The following is a 24,692-nucleotide window of genomic DNA, read 5'->3' as shown; positions in this document are numbered from 1 at the left end:
GGATTTTTGATGCATTTTAGAAAGCAGCAGGTGAACCTGGCGTGTCCCTCACTTTACAATATATTGTCCTGTTCAGTCATCATAGAAAAGGCCTAGGCTACGGCCCACGGTGCAGCTGGCTGTATGTGTACAGGCCCCGTCCACCCGTGGCAAACAATGACCATTTTAGTGTAGGGACCCACTCTAAAGAGGTCACCTTGATGTGCTGAGCAGGCTTTTGCATTTTGTACTGTATTATGCTGCTTTTTTTTTTTTTTTTTTGCAAGAGAGTCCGCACTTAATCCACAACCTGTGGAGGTAGCCTAAAAATATGGAGACACAAAGCCAAATTTGTGCTGCAGAGTTTGCTGCGTTTCCACAGCTAATTCTGCAAAATCTGCATGTGTTACATGTGGATTTGCCACAGATTTGGATAAATATGTGCTACGGATTTCACCTTATGTATTGCAAAGGGTGAAATCCGCGGTGGAAGTCCGAAGCAAAAATTTACACATATCTCAGGTCAGCTTACGATATTGATCTTTTTCACAGCATGTGGATTAGTTTTGCGGAAAATCCACAGTTGCGAATCCACAGTGAATCCATCCTATGTGGACATGCCCTACAGATTTTCCCTTGATTGACGTTTTTTCCATTGTTATGATATGTGGTCACTTTCTGATTTCCAACCTCTCATGCCATGGCTCGGGATGAAGGTGCCACGTTGCTGCTTCAGCTGAATGGAGCCCTCAGACCCTTACCAGTCAGAAAGGAATGTACCTACTGCTAGGAAAAGTTTTGTGGAAATTTTTAATTTCTTTCTTTGCCAAAAAATAAAAACAGTTTCTCCTGTATAATTTTAGCTGGCGAATGCCTTAAATGCATTCTCATTGCTTTGTCGCCCCAGCCTTATTCTTTGGTTTTAGAGTTCTTTGTATGTTTACTTCAGTATGCTCTCTTAGAGGGTTCTGACTTCTAACAGGCGTAAAGGGGTTGTCCGACCTCCAAAGCAATTTAACGTATGGCGCTGAAAGTGCTTACCATAAAAAAGCCAGTTACCTATTCACTGGCACTCTGTTACTGTACTGAGGGTCCCATCCCTGCTGCTTCTAGTCCCCTGTGGACCAGAAGTGTGTCTTCCCGTCCGTCGTCACATTCACTGCTGCAGCCATTCACTGACCTCAGCAGTGACATGTCCACAAAGAGGAACATGATGGCTGAGGCCAGTGAATGGCTGCGTCAGTGCACGAGACCACGAGCGGGATGTCACACTTCTGGTCCACAAAGGACCAGAAGCAGCAGGGACGAGATCCTCAACAAAGTAAGGGAGCGCCAGTGAATAGTTAAATGGCTTTTTTTTTTCTTCATGCCAAACATGTTTAGGGCCATATGTAAAATTGGTTTGGGGGTCAGACAACCGCTTTATGTAATGTTCACATCATGTGTAGCTGTACGTTTGGCATATGCGATGGGAAGCTCCCAAAATACATGCAGAGGCCAAAACGGTGTCCTTTTGGCCCCATCGTGTTGGGGATGGAAAAGCGTAATAGAATGTATATTTCATACAGTAAAAAATAAATAAAAATCCTGTGTGGATTACGCTACTTTCCCACTTCCAACAGGCTGTTTGGTCAGATCTCCGCCAGACCCCATTGTAGTCAGTGGGGCTGCTGGGCATTGCGGTAACGTCCGGCGGATCCAGAGAGCTCCGTCAGGTCTGTCATGTCTGCAGTGTGAAACTAGTCCCGATCCTAATCTGGATTCTGTACAGTGGGGATAGGTTGCAGCCCCCCATCGGTGATATCCTTGTACGCTGGGAGATGTGAACAAAGCCATAAATGAGTTCTATTCATCGGCTTTAAATACATGCATTCCAGATCAGTGCATCAGGTATCTTCTGTGGTGGAACTCTCCATAGAAGCATTGTCCAAGAGTCCTTTTGGAAATGTAATGACAAATTTGGATGGCATTTTCTGGGCCTTACTTTGTGCCATGTCATGGTACTTATATTTCGGACTGGTTGAATGTAGTGTAGCCCAGGTTTAGCTATAGAGCCAGAGGCGCTGGGTCCTGAACACTACTGAGCCCAAAATGAGAGAAACTGGGGGGGGGGGCTGCAAAACTTTTCTGCCCTTCCTGGCAATTCTTCCAGCATCAAATGGCTGATTACAAGGAACAATAGATTGTATTTAAGTGCTGCAAAGCATACAAATCGGACACACGTGAGGTTTGAAGTCCCTTTGAATTTCCCATCAACATAAATGGTTTTGCTTCTTCTACCAGATTAGTGATTTGTTTGCAGCATTTGTCCTAAATCATGGGGCTGTCACAGGACCTCGTTTGGTGTTACCATGGTTTTCTAGGCAGTTTTTGGCCGCATAGTATTTATAGGTTAGTCAGGTTAAAAGCCTGTAAACACTAAAAATTTGGTGGGGAAGGGGATGGTCTGCGAGGCCCGTCTCATTTACCGTTTTCTATGCTTGGTTTAGGCGGCTCTTCATAACTTCGGCAGATCCAGCGCAGGGGTTATTAAGAACTGCTCCTAAAACGCCGGTCTTAATAAATGACCCCCTAAGAGCCCCAAAACCTCCTTCACAGCTCTAGGAATTTGCCATGAAGCCCCCTGCATTTGACTGCAAACTACCAGTATGCGTGAGGGCATCCTTTGTGGGAAGTGCAGATCAATGCGCCAATCAAGTCCGCCGTGTAGGAATATTCGCTGACTTTGTATGGCTGCTGACTGGCCCCCTTTGACCCCTGGCATTACGTGGCTTGTCTGATGGACATTCACAGATCAGCTATCAAGGGCTTTATCTTTATAGTATCTTCACATGTAGCAGACTTTCCATCCGGATTAGCAGATTATTACAGAAGCAGCAAAGCAGATAGGACTATAACAAATCTGTGATATCCACATCAGATTTTTGTCCAGTATGTGTTGACATACCCTTATTTTTGCACATAAGTGAGCATTGCACCTACAGTATGTTCACGGGCTTGCCAGACTTGCTGCTAATAGTTTTCTGACTTTGTATGCTTGCTGTGAATTGAATCGTCCTGTGGACAGCTTTAGGGTCTGTTCATGGCTGTGACAGATTCTGCCGTGGATTCCCTGCCAAAATCCGCATTGAGGACAGTCCGCATGCTGTACATGGGGTGTCCGCAACTCCGTTCACATGCAGCCGAGTGGCTGTGGAAATGGGTAGAATGCAGTTTGTTCTGCTGATTCAGCAGTATGCGGTGGCGTTCTTGTGCACGTCCACATCAGCATGTCATCCATGTGCAAGCCTTCAATGATGAATATTTTACTTCAGGTTCAGTGTTATTTCATACATTGTCTTTCTTCTTAGGTGGCCCAGCGTCCTGATCTAACCATCATGGTAACAGAACTCCCCGACGTGTGCGCCATCATCGGACAATGGATGTGACCTTACCTAGCGTAAGAAATAACCTCACTACAACTTGTTTGGACTACGTGCACGTCACATAACTTTTTAATTTTTTTGGGCCACCAGTGTTTTTGTCACTAGAGGAAGTACAGCCTTACGAAGCGGGTCCAGGTCCTGTTAAGCTGGTTTTGTGCTAGTTCGATCTGCAGAGAACTCGCCTCTGAGCTCTTTCTTTCTTCTTGTTTGTTTGGCGGGAGTACACCACCGGAGACGGTAACATAAACTACCAAGGACGAAGCTCTAGAAAATGTTGATGGACTGGTTCTGAAATATATTTGTGCAATTGTGAAGCGGAGGTGACGGGATGGCTTCCAAGGAGAGACTGTGTGAGCTGTGGATGCTGTATTGCAGCAAGGTAAGCCCTTCTCCTCCAGCTTGTGATTTGGGGAGGGTAGAAAGAGATGCTTTAGTGTTGAGAGATGAGGCCAGGCAGAAGTATATAAGGTATCAATGTATCTCAATGTACAGTTTCTCGCTATCCTGAAGAAGGGTTTGTTCTGCATATAAATTTTTTAACATTTAATGAAATAGCCTCAGGTATTTGTATATGTATTTATGTGTTTGGTGCTCTCCTGTGACCGTCACCTGCCAGTTACACCCTGTCATTAAAGTGTCCATTACAACTGGCCATATCCCAAGGCATCCCTGGGATAAAGTGCTCCTGACTATCTTCATGCTGACTCTGCCGTCCATAAAGTGGTAGGCTTCTTGGAACCATTAGCAACCTCTAGTTTTGGAGGTGTTACTTTCACACTAGCGTTCGGAGCGGATCCGTCTGATGTTTCATCAGACGGATCCGCTCCGATAATGCAGACGTTCGCATCCGTTCAGAACGGATGCGTCTGCATTAAAACTTAGAAAATTTTCTAAGTGTGAAAGTTGTCTGAGCGGATCCGTTCAGACTTTACATTGTAAGTCAATGGGGAACGGATCCGCTTGAAGATTGAGCCATATTGTGTCATCTTCAAGCGGATCCGTCCCCATTGACTTACATTGTAAGTGTGGACGGATCCGCTCGCCTCCGCACGGCCAGGCGGACACCCGAACGCTGCAAGCAGCGTTCAGGTGTCCGCTCACTGAGCGGAGCGGAGGCTGAACGCTGGCAGGCGGATGCATTCTCAGTGGATCCGCCTCCACTGAGAATGCATTGGGGCCAGACGGATGCGTTCGGGGCCGCTCGTGAGCCCCTTCAAACGGTGCGCACGAGCGGACACCCGAATGCTAGTGTGAAAGTAGCTAGAACTTAATTATTGATGACCTATTTTTAGGGTAGGTCATCAATATGTGATCAGCAAGGGGGTCTGACTCCTGGCACCGCAGCCGATCAGCTGTTTTTATTAATTGTGGTGCCAGAATCGGGCACAGAAACTACACCCCTCTGTACTCTGTGCAGTGGCATGCCTGGTTCAAGTGAATGGGAGCGGCGCTGCAGTAACCGGGCATGGGTGCCACTCATAGTACGGAGCGGTGGTGTTCTGGTACCGCAGATAGTAAAAGCAGCTGACCAGTGGAAATGTCATGAGTCGGACACCGCTGGTCTGATGTCGATGACCTATCCTAAGGACAGGTCGTCAGACTCGTCAATAAGTAAGGCAATTTTGGGGTTTGCCCATAATGGGCATTTATCACCTGTTCACGTCACAGGATAAAAGCCCCAGCTTGAATAGTGCGAGGTTGACATGAGCCGTGTAATAACGCCAATGTGCTGACAGTAACTGCACTCAGCTCTCTGACTGGAGTGATGGGGGCATGCTCAGCTGATGCTCCATTCAAACCCCTAATCACTGGAGTCGTGGACTCGGGACCCCCGTTCTAGTGATCAAGTGTATCTTGGTGTGACAGCGGTGGGAGCCCCCAGTCATCAGACATTTATCATCTATTCTGTGAATAGGTGTGAAATAATAATTGTAGAATAACCCTCGTATCCTTTACCATGGCTCTTAGCACATGCTCCATACCTTACACTCTGTAAGTGGATCTCTTCGATGCTTGAAGTGTTGACCTTGTGAATGGGAAGAAGCACTTTAATAAAGGGGTTGTGCAGAGGTTTTATATTGATGGCATCCCCGCTGTTCAGCTGCTCTTTACACTAGCGTTACCTCCCCTGTAGCGGTGGTGTAGTGTAATTCCAAGTACTTGCGCTATTCATGTGAACAAAGCGAGTACTTGTCATTACACGCTTCTGAGACGACGCACGGTGTAATGAACAGGAAGCGTCACTCGCATGGAGCGCCACCTCCTCTTGAAACAGCTGATCGGCAGGGTCTTGGGTGTCGGACCCCCACCGATCTGATATTGATTACCTATGCTGAGGATAGGTCATCATTATAAAACCCCTGCATAGCCCCTTTAATGACAGAAAACAAGCATACCCTAATGATAGACCCTTGTTCTGTGTCCTTCAGAGAAAGTTTAAGAAATGACAACTAGGCAATGTTTGTTCCTAAAATATCTGAACACGTTACGAGGTCTGCATGATGAGACAGTCACTCTTATAGGGTTAAAAGAAGAAACTGCGATCTGCATCAGCCCTGCAGAGCGCCCTGCGCCGTGCCCATTACACACGGTGTGGTTCCTGGTATGCAGAGGCTGTAGTCAGGGATGAAATGTTTGCTTGTCGGCAAGCCGTCAGCATCCAGAATACACTGCTGTACTGTCTGTACGTGAACTTTAGGTCTGCATAGCTGGCATTGTTTGTTTATGTCCTGGCAGGGGCACAGCGCCAGTTTCTTCACAAAGTATCCGTCCATGAATCTCCGTAATATTATTCGTATGATTGTAGATAATGTGTGCCCCGTTGATGAGTCTGCCGCATGCTACACAGACCTGCTAACGACCTACTGCGATTTCCGGACATCCGCAGTGTGGATGTCGAGGTTGTGCTGAATTGTCCCATGAATGGCCATGATTGTGTGAGCAGATCTGGGCCGGCCAGCACTGCCCGTGATTAGACTGATCCCATGTTTGGTCACTCTTGAGCCTTGGAATCCACATTATTTTCAGCTGATCTCAACCAGGGAAAAGGTGGGTTAGCTGAGAAGTGCGTCACTGATCTCTGAAAAGAATGCTAAGGCTACTTGCACACTAGCGTTCGGGTGTCCGCTCGTGCGCACCGTTTGAAGGGGCTCACGAGCGGCCCCGAACGCATCCGTCTGGCCCCAATGCATTCTCAGTGGAGGCGGATCCACTGAGAATGCATCCGCCTGCCAGCGTTCAGCCTCCGCTCCGCTCAGTGAGCGGACACCTGAACGCTGCTTGCAGCGTTCGGGTGTCCGTCTGGCCGTGCGGAGGCGAGCGGATCCGTCCAGACTTACAATGTAAGTCAATGGGGACGGATCCGCTTGAAGATGACACAATATGGCTCAATCTTCAAGCGGATCCGTTCCCCATTGACTTTCAATGTAAAGTCTGAACGGATCCGCTCAGACAACTTTCACACTTAGAAAATTTTCTAAGTTTTAATGCAGACGCATCCGTTCTGAACGGATGCGAACGTCTGCATTATCGGAGCGGATCCGTCTGATGAAACATCAGACGGATCCGCTCCGAACGCTAGTGTGAAAGTAGCCTAAATCGGGATCAGCTGAGTGAGATACGGACAGGACATAGATGAAAATGGTTTAATTACATCCTTATTCATTATTAATCAGTCCAGCTTATCAGGGTTTCCTCACTGTCATTGGTCATGAAAATGGAACATTTTAGTCTGCCAATTATCCGTATGTAGCCAATGGGGAGAGGGCAAAAACTGCTGGCAACTCCCGCAAGAAAAAACGGCACAAAAAAGTGTGATCTTGGGACCAGTGCAGTGTCACAGCCGGGCGCTGTTTGTTATTCCTTTCTTTTCTGTCAGGTTTTCTTTGCTGTGTGACGGCGAGCATGGCGTAAAAACAGAAAAACAGGACAGGCCGTTATGCCTCATTCACACTTGTGTATTTGGTCAGTATTTTACATATTTGTAAGTCTAAATCAGAAGTGAAACATAGGTGGAGAAGAGTATGATGAAAAATTTGTACCTCTTTTGTGTTTTGAATGTTCTCCTGGTTTTGACTAATGCAAAAAAAAAGATCATCAATGGATCCTTCATAGCCGTAATGGCTGTGACATCAGTGCGAACAGGATCCTGCGCAACGTTGTGTGTAGGAATAGGTAAGCACACTTGCAATTCTCTTAAGGCTAGTTTTACACCAGTTAGACTGCCTGCTGGAGTTCACCGGATCCGGCCTAGCTGGATACTGCTGTTCACTGCGGGACCTCATTGACTATAATAGGATTTACCACTATCTGGCATACCGTAAATGCCGGTTTTCGTACGGACAGAAACTGTTGCATGCAATGGGTTTTGCCACCATGTCGCTGGAAAGCAGATGGTTCCCAACTTCCCATTATATTTAAAGGGGTCCAGTGGTGAACAGCAATATCCAGCTAGGCCGGATCCGGTGAACTCCGGCAGGCTATTCTCTGCCAGAACAGGTAAACGGAGGTGTGAGACTAGCCTTAGGCCTCTCTTTCCTTTAGCAGTGGGAGTCTGTTAGGCCCTGAGAGTGCAACAATCCAATGTATACCTGCAGTGTATCCCACTGTATAAGTGTGCGGTTAACCCTGTTGCCCATAGGGTTGCATTGTAAGAATATATCCAGCATGGTTTTTTGCAGGACCCTGGCCAGCCGGAGGGCAAAACGCACTCTTATGGGCCTTCCTGAAGTTAATTGAACTGTATGGCCCCTTTCACACGGGCGAGAATTCCGTGTGGGTGCAATGCATGAGGTGAACGCATTGCACCTGCACTGAATCCGGACACATTCACTCCAATGGGGCTGTGCACATGAGCGGTGATTTTCACGCATCATGTGTGCGTTGCGTGAAAATCGCAGCATCTTCCATATTCAGCGTTTTTCACGCAATGCAGGCCCCATAGAAATGAATGGGTATGCGTGAAAATCACAAGCAAGTGCAGATGCGGTGCGATTTTCACGCATGGTTGCTAGGAGATGATAGGGATGAAAGCAACCCGGACCCTATTAAAGTGTATTCCCTGTATTATTTTCCCTTACACATATGGTTATAAGGGAAAATATTAGCATTCTTAATACAGAATAATAAATAATACAATACTATTTTTACTATTACAGAATAATAATATTAATACAATAAATAAAATTAACTTACCTGTTCCAATTGATTACGCAGCTGGCATTGTCTTTTTGCTTCTTCTTTCAGGACCTGCAAAAGGACCTTTGGTGACGTAATCGCGCTCACCACATGGTGAGCGCGGTGATGTCAGCGCAGGTCCTGCTGAATGAAGATAGGACACCAAACCCGAACTTCAGTGAAGAAGTCCGGGTTCGGGTCTGGGTACCACAGTCAGTTTTTATCACTTGCGTGCAAAACGCATTGCACCCGCGCGATAAAAACTGAACATCGGAACGCAATCGTAGTCAAAACTGACTGCAATTGCGTACCTACTTGCACGATTTTCCCGCGACGCACCCGCATCCTATCCGGCCCTCACACGCGACGCCTATGTGAAAGGGGCCTATGGGGCACGTTTAATGTGTACAAGAGCTTTTCTCGGCATACGCGTGTAGCAGCAGCCGGTTGCCTGATCTGAACAGTGTCTGTGATGTCCTACTAAATAACACGATTCTCTTCCTTAGGAGACGTCTACGTGTCCTTTTCTTATACATTACACTTCAATAGGAAAAATCGAACTCATCACATCTATTTTGTTTCCGCAAGTTTGGACAAGGGTTGATTGTTTCTCAGACATTTGAAGTCACTGTTCCTTTAAGTGATTTCTGTTCCTACAGTATTGTGCATGTCTTCTCTGCTTTTTATGAGATTTCATTTACTGTGGACATCATAGTCACCTAGGTTGGTGGAATCTCCTTTCTTCAGGAAGTTCTGTGCACTTTGTTTTGTGAGTAGCGTATTAAGTGTTGTCACGTCATTGAAGGTGAATCATTTGGGTGATTTGGAGTGTCATGGCTATGATTATCTGATACAAGGGACGAGTTATATGGCCGATGGTGACTAAATATACATAATACAGAGAGTGGTAAGTAGTGTTAGGTCAGTACTTCAGGTGTTATGTGAATGGGTGTTACACGCCAGGCCTGATGGCTAAGTACAAGGTCTTGTCAGACTAGCTCGGTGTGGTATGTGTACCGGTTCTGTTAAGCAGGCTAGATATCAGGAATGCAGGCTTACATAACAGAGGCTGTTGTTTTCCTTTCTTTTAATTAGAAACTCTCTAGCTGCAAAATCGAGATTTTCGTTAATCCTTAATTCTTAAGCTAGTTAAACACGTCACCTTAGGGTCGGATAAAAACTGCAATAAAGGAGGAAAACAACTCGTAAAGACATCGGGGTGTTGTCAATCAGAATAACATTGTACTTATAACTGTATATATAATATGTATAGTACAGACTAGTAATAATGAAGGAATACAACCACACGCAATGCCACCCCGGGGATTTTTGTTTTGAAGCAGATCATTGCTGTGAAAAGCACCTGATAGTCATATTTGTATGTAATTGGAAAAAAGACTCAGGTCCATCAAGTCCAACCTACACTGTATAGACAAAAGTATTAGGACAGTCTTCTTAGTCCTTGAATTCAGTCCCATTGCCACAGGTGTATAAAGTCAAGCATCTAGCCATGCAGGCTGCCTTTACAGATGTCACGCCCTGCCCTGTGAGAGGTCTGAGAAGATCTGACAGACTTGCTGCACGTGAGTCTATCTGACAGATTGTTCTGTTTCTCTTTGTTGTGGTTTTGGGCAGGATCCCACCTCCCCACAGGTTCTGCTCATTAGCTATTTAGTGGTGCTATTTATACCCGCCTCTCACTATAGCCCTTGTGGTTTATATTTGCTTCTTGGGTTCTCAGCTGGTGTTTGGTGGATCTCCTGCTCCCCGTCCGTCTTAAAGCTAAGTCCTACTCCTTCTCTTTTGTTGTGTGTTCTGGCTAGGCCTCAGGAAAATGCTGGTTCCTGCACCTAGCGCTAGGAACCGGTCATCCTATCTCAAGCTCCCTAGCTGAGGGTTGGTTACAGTTTCAGCTAGGCTTAGGTTTCAGCGCATGAGCACTTCCACTTTAAGGATTTGCTCATGTTGTCAGGAGTCAGGGAAAGGCTCAGGGATTATCAGGTGGTGCCCTTTCCCTGTTCCCTAGCTTTGGGGCCTAGCCTGGTGTTTTGTTGCTTTTGTTGTATTTGGTTTGCTTCCCTTCCCTCACCTAACCGTGACAACAGACATTTGCGAAAGGTCTGCCACCAATGCAACAAATTAGATCGTGAAAGGTCTTCCCTCCTAGATATGTGAGCAACTGTGAGTGGTATCAATGTGAAGTAGAAGCATTTAGGAAGTACAGCCACTCAACCATGAAGTGGCAGACCATGTGAAGTTATTCAGCGTGGTCACCAATGCTGAGGAGCATAGTAGTCTAAACCTCCTCTTCCATTAACATTACAAGAACTGCTTCATGACATAGGTTTATTACACGTCCAACCAGCTGCATGCAATTCTTACATCACCAAACATTGGATGTAGTGGGGTGAAGCATGCCACCACTGCACTTTGGAGCACGCTTCTCTATCTGGCAGTCTGATGGACAAGCCCGGGTTTGGCAAATACCAGAAAAATGTTACCTGTCTAACTGCATTGTGCCAACTGTAAAGTTTGGTAGAGGATGGATAATTCTACAGTTGTTTTTCAGAAGTTGGCCTAGGCCTCTTAGTTCAAGTGAAGAGAAATCCTAATGCTTCAGCTTACCAAAACACTTTGTATAATTGTGTGCTTCCAACTTTGTGGGACAGTTTGGGGAATGCCCTATCCGGTTCTAGCAGAACTGTGCGCCAGCACACAAAGCAAGGTCCATAAGAGCATGGTTTAGTGAGTTTGGTGTGGATTCTGTGGAAGAAATTAACTGGTCCACACAGAGCCCTGACCTCAATCCTATTGAACACTTTTGGCATGATCTAGAATAGAGATTGTGATCCAGGTCCTCTGATCCAGCATCAGTGTCTGGCCTCTTCTGGGTGAATAGCCAAACATTCACTCACACTGACAAACTCTGAAATTTTGTAGGAAGCCTTCCCAAAAGAACAAAGGGGGACCCACTCCATATTAATGCCTGTGGGTTTAGAATGGAAAATCATAAAAGCTTCTGCATGTGTCCCAATGCTTCTATCCATATAGAGTATGTTGATTCAGAGGATGGCAAAACCCCCTATGAGGTGGTCAACATTTACCCAATATTAGGGGAAAAAGGTCCTTCCATACTTTAAATATGGCATCAGAATAAATCTCTGGATCAACTTCCCATCTCCAGAAATCCGGTACCCATAACTTGGAGTATTTTTACTTTAAAAAAAGTGTTTAATAATGCTGACCTATCTTCAGGATAGGTCATCAGTATCTGAATGGTAAGGGTCTGACTTGCCGCAACCCCGCCAGTCAACTGTTTGAAGCAATGAGCACTACGGTCTAGGCGTAGCTTAGTCCAATGCAAGAGAATGCGGCTTGGCTGGAATACCAGCAATGGACGGTGCTATGCTTGGTGAGCTGCAAAGAGGCTGCGGAGCTCACTGGAGCGCTGCAGCCTCCTCAGTCAGCTGATCATCGGGGTGCAGGGATTGGGGCCACCACCGATCACATACTGATTGCCTAGCCTTGGGATAGATGATTAGTATGAAACATTTGGACCACTTCTTTAAAGGGGTTATCCCATCAAAAGGATCATAGTTTAATTTGTCCATGCTGCGACAATGATCATTTTACTAAATATAATGTTTAAGCCAATTCCTACCCTTCTCGCTAAAAACCTCCCCCTTTTACCTCATTGTTGTACTGTGTCCTCCCTTAGTTACGGCCACCTTTCGCTGGCCGAATGCAATGGCCTCGCATGCGCGGCGAGCAAAACAACCTTAATCCAGTGTGTGGCTGCATTTCTTCCATGAACGCGCACGCCACCGGCCCGGCATGCACGGTTCTTCTTTCCTTCTGTGCGGCTTCTGAAACAGAGCCGCGCATGCTCTGTTTTTAGCGCAACACAAGTGCGGTAGTAATTATTGTGCCAGCAAGTCCGGAATGCAGGACGTGAGAGGGTAGAGAAAGCGCTGCGGCGTCTCCCGGAATGAAGTTTGGCTATAACGGGAGCGCGCACGTAAGTAAGGGAGGCGAAGTCAACTGATCAGCAGAGCGCTGACGAGCTGCCCAGCAATAGAAAGGACAACGCCCCAGGAAATAGTACAGAGCTAACAGGAGACGCTGCAATGAAATTAGAAGGTGGGATAACCCCTTTAAGTCTATATGTAAAGGCTGTCCTGTTTTCATGTCTACCGTAGGTATAAACATATCATTACAATTATCTCTGTACTGTCCATGCATGGATTTGTACGTTGTAATTGGATTGCCCCAAACCCCAAGTTTGAGAACTTTTCTTGGTACTACAACCCACCCATTCCCTTAGCGAGGACCTGTCGCCTCCCCTGACTGGTCTATTTTAGTAAGTAATTGTTTTCCCCTTAAATAGCCATTGTGGAGCATCTTTTGTATCTGTAAGTTGTGCCGCTCCTTTATTATTCCTGCAGTCTGCCACTGGCAGCCCTGATTAGATAATGTCAGACTGCGCAGGGACACGTGTCAGTGGGTAGAACCCAGCTGTACCAGTCGTACACACGTTCTGTGCCACGCCGTAGTATGCAGCTGCCCAATTCATTTCAGTGATTAATTACCGAAAATAAGAAGGGGCCTCAAATACTCTCTTCCTGGACTACTCCCTTAAGCTTTGGGACAACCCCGACCAATGTAATAGGGGTGTTGCCAGTCTTTATTTGGTAATAGTTTCTGTGGCTAATTGCAGTGCAATAGTCAATTGATAATGGGAGGTTCAGTCATTTCAGTGACTGGAAATCTCTCGTGTCGCAATATGTTTGAATTCTCTTCCTAAATGTCTTGTAGGCCTCCTGTGTGTCTAAACAGTAGATACAGCTGATCTGATGGGTTCACATCACATTTTATGCCTCTGTTTAACGTATACATTAGAAACAAAAAGGATACAAAAACGCAGCACACCGCGTTCTTGTATCCTGCACAGTCCTGTAAAAAAGAATGTACATTTTATTTCTTTTTATTCAATGGAACTCTATGGTGAATGGATGCCACTGTATATCATCAGTCTGAGGCATCCGCTAAACGTATACATTAAACGGATGGAAAGAACGTAATGTGAACCCACCCTAAGACTGAACATTGGACCGATACATTCATGAGAACTATTTTCAGTGTTTTCATTGGAAATTAATATGTACTTTGATGATATTCTCTTCTTTAGTTGGTCAGGCCATAGATTACAGTGGTCGTCCCAGGAAGGATATTTATAACCTATCTACAGAACAGCTGATACGTTTTGGAATCTTACCAGGTCCAGCCTTCGGGACTCCCAGCAATCCAGTGAATGAGGCCTCCCCAGGTCCAGTCCCGGGTCCAGTGCTCCATTGATTTCTACAGAACTATAGAGCAGTCTGTGTGGGACTGAATAACAGGTGGGGTCTAGCTGACACACTGTGCTGTGCTCCTCCACGCTGCTCAGCCGCTGCATTTTTATTTATTTATTTTTTGGGTCATTGAACTGTTTTAGGAAATTGGAGAGCCGCACATCTAAACCTGGTGATGCTGGTTTGTTGAATTTCCTCAGCATAACCGTGCTGTTGCTAAAATTGAATTATCAGATTGGTAGAAGCAAGGTCTGTATCACAAGTGCTGCGTATATTAGTTATAGAATTCAATGGCGCATAGCTTTACAGTAAATAAAATGTGCATGCACTGTGGAAAATTTGTACCGTATTTATACATTTAATCACTTGTTCTGCACTCCTAGGGGCAAACCTGCAAAGGGATGCGTATTTAGGCTACTTTCACACTTACACTTACAAAAAAACTCTTCAGTTACTGATAATACAACCGTCTGCATCCATTATAAATGGATCTGGTTGTATTATCTTTAACATAGCCAAGACGGATCCGTCATGAGCTCCATTGAAAGTCAATGGGGAACGGATCCGTTTTCTATTGTGTCTGAGAAAACAGATCCGTCCCTATTGACTTACATTGGGGGTCATGCCGGATCCGTTTTGCTCCGCATCCCATGATGGAACGAGCAAGCTGCGGTTCGCTCTCCGGTATGGGAACGCAATCGAACGGAATGCATTTTGTAGCACTCCTCTCTGTTCAGTTCTGTTTTGTCCCCATTGACAATGAATTGAGACAAAACGGAAACAAAATAGAAGCGTTTTTCTCTGGTATCCTCTGCCGGATCTTAAAACCTGAAGAAAAAACGCACATGTGAAAGTAGCCTTACCTGCTTCCCAGCTCCTCGTTCTCCGGGTCAGTACAGTTGCATCGATACCACATTTTTATAGTTTTCCTGTGTTTTAATAGTTTGAAAAAAACAAAATGTATTTACATCTATGGAGCTGTGTAAGGGCCCATTTTTTGCTCATTTGTAGTTTTTATTGATTCCATTTTGGGATGTATGACTTTTTGATCACTTCTTATTCAATGTTTTTGGGAGGTGAATCAGCCATGTTGATATTATTTTATTTTTTTCCTCCATTATGCCGTTCACTGTGGGATAAAATTATTTTTAATGTGGGGAAAAGGGCGGTGATTTAAATTTTTATCTCTTTACTTCACTTTAACACTTTATGTCCTCCTAGGGGACTTTAACATGTAATTGTCTGATTACTTCTCCCATGGACTACAAAAAATTAACATTGCAGTCTATGGGAGATTCAGTGTGCTCCAGAGCACCACAGCCTTTTCAAACAGCTGATCGGCCACTGTGTCGAACTCTCCCTGATCAGATACCGATGGCCTTTCCTGAGCATAGTTCATCAATATAGAAGTCCCAGAAAACCTGGAATTTTCATATTGATGCCTTATCCTTAGGATCAGTCATCAATATGAGATCAGTAGAAGTCTGACACACCCACCGATCAGCGATTTAAGGAATCTGCAGTGCCCACCAGCGCTATGAGTACTGTGGCCTCCTTGCAGCTTAGGCCACTTTCACACTCACGTTTGGTGTGGATTCATCTTGTATCTGCACAGACTGATCCGCACTGATAATGCAAACACTTGTATCTGTTAATAACGGATCCGTTTGCATTATTAATTGAAAAATTAAAAAGTCTAAGTCAAAACGGATCCGTCTCGACTTACATTGAAAGTCAATGGGGGACGGAGCCGTTTTCAATTGCACCATATTATGTCAGTGAAAAATTGATCTGTCCCCATTGACTTACATTGTAAGTCAGGACGGATCTGTTTAACTCCGCATTGTCAGGCGGTCACCAAAACGCTGCAAGCTGCGTTTTAGTGACAGTCTAAAAAACGCAACGGAGACCAAACGCAGCCAAATTGATGCATTCTGAACGGATCCTTATCCATTCAGAATGCATTGGGGCTGAACTGATCTGTTTTGGGCCGCTTGTGAGAGCCCTGAAACGGATCTCACAAGCGGACCCAGAAACGCCAGTGTGAAAGTAGCCTTACCAAGCATAGCGCCGTCCATTTGCTAGCTGTGCTTGGAATGGGACTGAGCTGTGCCTAGGTCCTATGACCAGTCAACGGGACGTCACGTGGCCCAGGAAGAGGCCTAAGCGCTGCAGTCTTTTTGAACATCTGATCGGCACTGTCGATCTCATATTGATGACCAATGAATGGATTGCTGGCGCTGTTAGAGTACCATAACTCTGGTTTTGATGAACCATGGGAGGTCCTGGCGTGGCATCCATATTATGTTCACAAAAAAGTAACTGTATTACACCCGTCTTTTAAAGGTGTGGATTTTGAAATCTGCAGTGTCGGCTCTGCCCAAAAATCTGCACTGAAAATCTGCATCAAACTACAATGCAGTGTTTTTTATTTTTTATTTTATTTATTTTATTTTAATTTAATTTAAATGCATACTCATCCACTGGGGTCATACACACTTGTACAGAAAGAAAGATCTGAGTAAGGTATTGTTTTAAACCTAAGCTTTCAAACAAGACTAGAAATTGTGGTGCTAGCTGCAGTACTAGCTGTAGTACAGTTTGGGAGTAAAAGCTGCATATACCTGATCAGGCAGCAGCTTCAACATGGAGGACATTGTACAGCAGAACTAGATATGAATCAAGCACTGGTGTGAGTGAACTTCTTACAGTCACCAGCAGTGTCTCTGTGCGTATGTGCTTCTGTCTTCCTCCAGCAGCAGGGTGGACAAAGAGGTATTTTTTCTTCTTTGAAAAGATGTATGACAAAGTTTCTTATATTTGCTTTTACTATTAATTTGTGCAAAGCTTGATGAAAATACAGTGACTGTTTAATGGAGTTTTAGGGTACTTTCACACTAGCGGTCTTCTTTTCCGGCATTTAGTTCCGTCCTAGGGGCTCAATACTGGAAAAGAACTGATCAGTTTTATCCTAATGCATTCTGAATGGAGAGCAATCCGTTCAGGATGTATCAGGATCTCTTCAGTTCAGTCTTTTTGCCATTTCAGGATGGAGAATATACTGCAGCATGCTGCGGTTTTCTCTTCGGCCAAAAAGACTGAACACTTGCCGGAATACCGGATCCGGCATTAATTTACATTGAAGAGTATTAGTGCCGGATCCATCATTAAGTGTGTCAGCTTGCTCAAACCTGAAAAAAATGCTAAAAAAAATTATACTGGATGACACCGAAGAGACGGATCCGGCATTTCAATGCATTTGTCAGACGGATCCGCCAAGTGTGAAAGTACCCTTACTGTAGAACTAAATGTTCATAACAAGAACCGTTTTTGTCATTTCCTCTTGAAGTACTGTAGCTCTTTTCTTGACCTTTAGATCCAACAATCTCGTTTTCTGTTAGGGGAATGAAGTTATGCCACCAAAAATCCTGCTTTCCACATGTGTCCATGGCTATAAATGTTTATCTCTGAGAACCTGTTCTTCTTGTAACCAGAGCTGATCCCATGATAGGGGAAGTCATTGATTCATCTGATCATAATGACCTTGTAAAAGCACAACCGCCTGGTGACCTCATATCTCACTGCAAACAGAATGTTTTTGATACCATCATATACTGTCTTTTTATTCAATCCTGAACCCAGCAAATGTCAACTTGAAAAAATTAGCACATTAAAGGAACAGTTACAGCAGACCTTAGATTTGGACTTAAAGGGGTTGTGTCACTTCAGCAAATGGCATTTTCATATAGAGAAAGTTAATACAAGGCATTTACTAATGTATTGTGATTGTCCATATTGCCTCCTTTGCTGGCTGCACTTCTTGTTTCCATGGTTACGACCACCGTGCAATACATCAGCCGTGGCCGTGCTTGCACACTGTAGGACTCTCTAGTGGCTGGGACCATGGGAGCACACACAGGCTTACGCCTTTTCCCTTAGTGCGCTAGCATGTTTAATGTGATGGAAAAATGAAGTCAGCAAAGGAGACAATATGGACAATCACAATACATTAGTAAGTGCCTTGTATTACCTTTGTCTACACGGTAAATACCATTTGCTGAAGTGAAACAACCCCTTTAAGGTGGATTTAGCAGCTGCTCATTCAGTGGAAGTGAAGCGCGATCACCTCCACAGTATAAGAATGAGGGGTCGCTATTGCCAATGCTCATCCTCATACAGATTCATTGTTTCTGGGCAGCAGATCGCTGTTTAGACGACACGATCTGCTGCCCACAAATGATGATTTAGGTGCCTGCACGAACAAAAGAATTACCCGATGAACTTGCGTTTGACCTCTTTCACACGGTCAGTATTTTGCATCAGTATTTGTAAGCCAAAAGCCGGAGTGGGCCAAAACACAGCAGACATGCGAATATTGCCATCACATTTTATCTCTGCTTTGGACCCACTCCTGTTTTTGGATTACAAATACTGATAAAATACTGACCGTGTGAAAGAGGTGTTTCACTCATTTATCAGGTGATCGGCTGCACCTTTACACAGCAGATTGTCGGAAACAAGCGTTTGCTCGTCTAAATCCACCATTAACAAAAGCCATTGAACAGTTCAAAACAGCATGGTTTTTAAAATAAGGTGTTTTAAAAAAAAAAAAAAGGCAAAATCTACCTTTTCGGCAGCACGTCACTATTCCCTGTAATCTTTTCTAGATTAAGTAAGAAAGGTGTAGACGAGTAGTGGAGCCCACTTCAGTTAATAATCTGCACAGCGTGTTCCAGATGCATCGGTACAGGAAACACTTGCACGATTATCCAAGTCAAAGAAAAGGTTTCCACGCGCCAGGCGGTGCTGCTGCACCGTGCTGTTTTTAATGTTGTTTTTTTATTAAAAGAATTGGATTTTTTTTTCCTGACGTGCAGAAACCTTTTTTTCTACTTATAAAATCAGATGACCCTTTTAGGGCAATCTGGTAAATTCTGGCAGATGAGACAGATTTTAGGCAGATGAGATGACTTTTACACACACCAGTTCATATTGATATTAATCTGAGTGGGAAAAAATAGTCAGAGATGTGAGAACGTTAAAGTGACATTAGATTACTGTTGTAGGAGCCTGACAGTCCAGCCTGCGTCAGGATTGTGTGCTAGGCCAGCCAACAGGTCAGCAGGAAATAATCCCTGACCAGGGGGCCTGGAAGTAGCTTATTCCCCTCTCATCAATGGAATTAATGTGCATGCTCAGTCTTTCTGGGGATCCAATCGCACCACACGTGGCTTGTAGACTACAGACACGTAGCACTGCATGGGACCTGTATACAATACTAGCATGGCACGACCACTTACTGTTATCTCACATATATATTCTTATTATAGCCAAATTTACCACCCTAACTCCTCCCACAGTTTTACACTACATGGACAGTAATATACTGAAACGCGCGGATTGTTCCCGATTGGTGTGCTATTACTTTGTGGAACGTTCCGCCGGTGGTTCACGAAAATATCAGCGTTTTTGTGGCGGAATGTTCAAAACTAGAATGGGAGCTGAAAAATCAGGACATGATTTCTAAACTACCACCACTCCCTCATTTTCAAGCCCACCTACACAAAACGTTCAGCTATCCCTGCTGCCACTAAGCCATAGTCCTGGTAGTTTTCACAATATGACCGTTTGTTTGCAACTCACGCCGCCCATTGACATTCATTAAAACTCCACTCTAGCCACCTCAAATTTGAAGGGCAATTTCTAAACTGCGACTGTGCCTTTATTTTTAATATTTCAGAGACAAACTATGCATGAAAATGTAGGTCTGGGTCTTGTGATTCTCTTCGCTGTAGGATTTATAGTTTTTAAACTACAACCGTTTGACGATGGCAACCGCCAGTGAAGTGACCTCTCTTTACTGCTGGGATGGGGTGTGCTTTCTATTGCTGTGTCTGTACAGAAGTCTGAGGGCATGTCATGTGACTACTCCTCTGAAGATGCTTGCTGCAATGCATGCTGGGATATTTACTTTCACTTTACAGCTGCTCCGCCCACACAGCCGGTCTGAGGAGCTCCTCAGGGGAACATGTCATGGTGAACAGATTCGAAAAACTACATATAGCCAGCACATTTAGCATGATATAAATACTTCATAGCTTGGGCTATTGTCTGGGGCACTTTGGATTTTTGATACATAGGGTGGCCAACCCCTTTAACCCCTTAAGGACCAGGCTCATTTTCACCTTAAGGACCAGGCCATTTTTTGCAAATCTGACCAGTGTCACTTTATGTGAATAATTTTAAAACGCTTTGACTTATCCAGGCCATTCTGAGATTGTTTTTTCATCACATATTGTACTTCATGACACTGGCAAAATGGAGTAAAATTAAATTCATTTTTATTTATAAAAAAAATACCAAATTTACCCAAATTTTTTAAAAATTAGCAAATTTCCAAGTTTCAATTTCTCTACTTCTATAATGCATAGTAATACCTCCAAAAATAGTTATTCATTTACATTCCCCATATGTCTACTTCATGTTTGGATCATTTTAGGAATGCCATTTAATTTTTTGGGGACGTTACAAGGCTTAGAAGTTTAGAAGCAAATCTTAAATTTTCAGAAATCTTTCAAAACCCACTTTTCAAGGACCAGTTCAGGTCTGAAGTCACTTTGTGAGGCTTACATAATAGAAACCCCCTAAAAATGACCACATTTTGGAAACTACACCCCTCAAGGTATTCAAAACTGATTTTACAAACTTTGTTAACCCTTTAGGTGTTCCACAAGAGTTATTGGCAAATGGAGATGAAATTTCAGAATTTCAATTTCTCGTCCATATTCATTGGGGGACACAGGAACCGTGGGTATAGCTAGGTCCTCTAGGAGGCGTTGACACTAGTAAACTCTGTTAGCTCCTCCCCTGGCAGCTATACCCCCTCCAGCCTGGAGAGAGAGATTCAGTTTTTTTCTAGTGTCAATAGGAGGCAAGACCTCCCTGCTCTGCAGGGATCTCCTGAATATTTTTTATTTTAGTTTATTTTTTTCCTTCTTTTTCAGATGGGAAAACAGTGGACGCCTCGCCTCCCTGTTCTCCCGGGGTCGAGTTGCGCCAGTGCCAGTCATCCGCACTGCTGCCTCCCCCACAGAAGACAATGTGGACCAGGGCAGCCTCGCTCCCCTGCATCCCGCCAGCCAAGGGGTCACCTAGGTCCGCCAAAGAGAAGACCCTCCCGCCATACCAGACTCCTGCCACTCCGGTGCCAGCTGCTGAGGAGGTGACCCTGCTGGAGAAGGTGACCTTATAGGCCCACTTAGGGAGGGTGAAGAGGATGAAGATGAGGTGAATACACGGGACTAGGTGAGTATGAAGTCCCCCCCCCCTTTTGAAGATCTGGGTCGCCCTAAGGACATATCAAGGGTTAATGGCCAGGGGACTTTATTTAGCTAAGAAACTAGTCCCCTAAGGAGAGAAGGGGTTAATCCGGCGGGCGCCATGCGCCACCAACGACACGCGGCCCCCCATATCTCACTTCCCCTCTAGGCCGACGGCTTTCCGGCTCATAGAGGGTTAATGTATCTTCCCGGACACCTCCAGCGAAAGACTGGAGCGCAGGGCGACTCCCACTCCCAGCTATTCAGGCAGCAGTGTCCTCCATATTCCTCTTCTTTCGAAAGCAGGCGCCAAGCACGCCACTCCGAAGGAGTTAATGCGATCGCGGACGCCTGAGCCCTTGCGCGAGGCACTTACTTTGCATGGGAGCACAGGGTATTGGACTCCCGCTGTCACGATTTCCGGGCCGCGGGGTGAACATCCCGGTCTTCCGGGCGCCGCAAAAAATTTAGGCCCCGGCTTCAATTGGGGCCTACAGTTGTCATCCCGGCCGCGGGGCGGCACCTCCGGCCGGAATGTGTATGTTGCGCACCGCTCCGGGTCCCTCTACCCTCCGGCTGACTTACAGTACAGAGGGGGAGGGTCCCGGTTTGCCGAGTATCGGAACTTTAGGCCCTGGCCTCGCGGCCTAGTACTAGGCCGCAACACATCTTAAGTATGTGAGGGGGAGGGAGGTGGGCTGGCGCGAATTCTTCCCGCCTAGCTGCCGCTGCCCCCGCCCCCATCAGCACCGCCCCTGGGTTTCAAGTTCTTTTTTAACCCTTCCTAGCCAGCCACTTCTGTTAGGCCGGCACCGGATTGTCAGGGGTTAGATGGGCAGTGAAAAATTGCTTCATATTGCACAGTTAACCCCTTCCTGCCTCTTATCCTGAGGGGTAGACACTTGAGGCTAGGCATGCCAGTGTAAGAAAAAAAAAGAGAAATAAAAATAAACGTTTAAATCCATACGGGCCCTACTCCCCTCAGTCACAATCCACTCTGACTGTGCGGCACCAAGCTGGGCCTGTGCCCTATCCCGGACATGTGACGACCTCTCATAATTTCCCAATCTGCCCTCCGCGGCTGTTTTGTTGATAACTCCCCGCCTGCACAATACAGTGAAGGTCACCTGAAGAACCCCCACTCCGCCCTCTGGGGCCGTTTGGTTGATAATCCTCCACCGACTTAATCCAGTGGAGGACCTCTGACAGTTCCCAACCCACCCTCCGGGGTAGCTTGGTTGATTAATTTCCTCCGGTTAAATACAGTTGAGTACCTCTGGAATTCCCAATCCACTCTCCGGGGTCGTTTGGTTGATAATGCACCGCCTGCGCAACCCAGTTGAGGACCTCTAAAATTCCCAATCCTCCCTCTGGGGTCGTTTGGTTGATAATTCACCGCCTGCGCATTCCAGTGGAGGACCTCTGGAATCCCAATCCACCCTCCGCGGTCGTTTGGTTGATAATGCACCGCCTGCGCATTCCAGTGGAGGACCTCTAGACTTCCCATTTCACCCCCTAGGTAGTTTGGTTGATAATCCTCCACCTGCGCATTTCAATAAAGGACCTCTAACTTCGCAATCCACCCTCTCGGGTCGCTTGGTCGGGATTCTCCACCTGCTCAATTCAATAAGGACCTCTCACTTCCCAATCCACCCTTCCGGGTCGTTTGGTTGATAATTCTCCACCTGCGCAATCCAGTGGAGGACCTTTGGCACTTCCAATCCACCCTCCGGGGTTATTTGGTGATAATGCATTGCCTGCGCAATCCAGTGAATGGACCTCTAGAGTTCCCATTCCACCCTCTGGGTAGTTTGGTTGATAAGCCCCCACCTGCGCAGTTCACAACTGCCAGGGGCAAGGTTCTGAGGGGTAGACTTACGCGCAAGCGGACCACAGTAGGACATCCTTTCTCTGTGGATATCTCCTCTCCCTCACCCTTCCTCCCTGGGTCATGCTCGGACATACCTTCTCTCCCCGGGGAGGATCAGTCCGAGGGGGTTGGATCACTAATTCAGACTCCCGAAGATACACCCGAAGCAGTCTCCCAAGATTGCATCTACGGTGGCCAGCAGTACTGTTGTATGCTTGCCCCCTTCCATATGCAGAGTCATTGCACTTCTACGGGGATACAGTACTCGCTTCATATACTGTCCCCTTCCTTGGGTGGACTAAGTACGATAACACTGATTTTTCAGTGCCAGGTGTATTCCCCCCCCCCCCCCTCCCCTTCTGTAGGTGGCGGAATTGCATCTTCACTGGGTTCAGTACCTGACGTATGCATTAGCCCCTTTTATAGGTGGCGTGATGACATTATCACAGGTTGCAACGTCTGCTGTAGGCATTACCCCTTACTTAGGTAAAATAATTGCACTCCCACGGGGTACAGGATTTGCCATATGCACTAGTTCCTGCCGTAGGCATTGCCCCCCCTTCACAGGTGGAGTATTTTCCCTACCACTGGTTTAAGTACTTGCCGTATGCATTCCACCTTCCATAGGTAGGGTGATTGCACTGCCATTGGATTTGGTCCCGACTGTCGCGCTATCCCTTCCATAGGCGGAGTGTTGCACATCACCGTGCTTCCGGTCGCATTACCCCCTTCCACTAGTGATCCACTAGCGGGGGAATAATAAGCATCTTGGGATGCCGCATTTCAACTGAACCATGACTTCTACGGGACAGTCTCAGGCCTCCCCCTCAGTTTTGCGCTGACGGGGCAAGCACTGGCTACTACTGTGGGAGTGGTAATTGCTTTACAACTACATACTGGGCTGCTTATTTCACAGCTCCTTCGCAGGTGGCGGATCCTTCTAGTACTGAATTCGGTGGCCTCTGCGGGTGGCCCCCTCCTTTGCTGGAGTAGGGGGCTAACAATACAGTATGACTCCTCTTGCCTGGCTTCCTGGATGCCTTATTTTATTTCGCAAGTGGGGCCTGTCACCAGTCGGTACCCGCGGTTGCCCGGTACTCTAGTGGCATATGGGTACCGCCAGTGGATACGGTGGCTATTCCACATTGTATCCTCTTCTTTTGATGCTGGTTTTGGGCATGACTAAAACTTCCTCTGCCTTCAGGGGGTTACCTAGCAACACTTGTGTCCCAGAGACCCCCATCTCCATGAGCCTCCACTGTTCCAGTCGGTCATGGATTTGTCCGCATCAATACGTAGTGCGTACATCATTACACTTATATGGTGCATGCGTTCCACCGAGTCGGGTGTTTTTCTCTGACTCTGTAGTCTCTATCCACCACTTCTCCTTATTGGTAAAGTGATTATGCTGGCACTCTGGTTTAACTACTACAACCAGTTCTCCTCCACAGGGGCAGATTTTACGCTAAGGCTCGAGTTCGTGGTTGCTGCAGTGAGGCATCCCCTCAGATGTGGGTCCTACCCTGGCGTTAGCTTGGCAGTTGCTCCTGTTCAGCGCCCTTCCAGGTAGAGT

At 46.0% G+C, this 24,692-nt stretch overlaps 1 protein-coding gene across 3 annotated transcripts in view; it reads left to right on the top strand.

Annotated features, from left to right (window-relative positions):
* Nucleotides 1-24,692, top strand: part of NBEAL1 (neurobeachin like 1) — a 245,395-nt gene that overhangs the window by 8,284 nt on the left and 212,419 nt on the right. For all 3 annotated transcript variants that reach the window (XM_040441754.1, XM_040441755.1, XM_040441756.1), the window contains exon 2: nucleotides 3,330-3,783. In XM_040441754.1, coding sequence (XP_040297688.1) covers nucleotides 3,733-3,783 — 51 coding nt within the window. In that variant the 5' untranslated portion in view covers nucleotides 3,330-3,732. The remainder of the gene's footprint in view (nucleotides 1-3,329; nucleotides 3,784-24,692) is intronic.

This window comes from Bufo bufo, chromosome 7, assembly GCF_905171765.1.
Source record: "Bufo bufo chromosome 7, aBufBuf1.1, whole genome shotgun sequence".
NCBI classification, from domain to species: Eukaryota; Metazoa; Chordata; class Amphibia; order Anura; family Bufonidae; genus Bufo; species Bufo bufo.
This window is presented reverse-complemented; position numbering and strand designations above follow the sequence as displayed.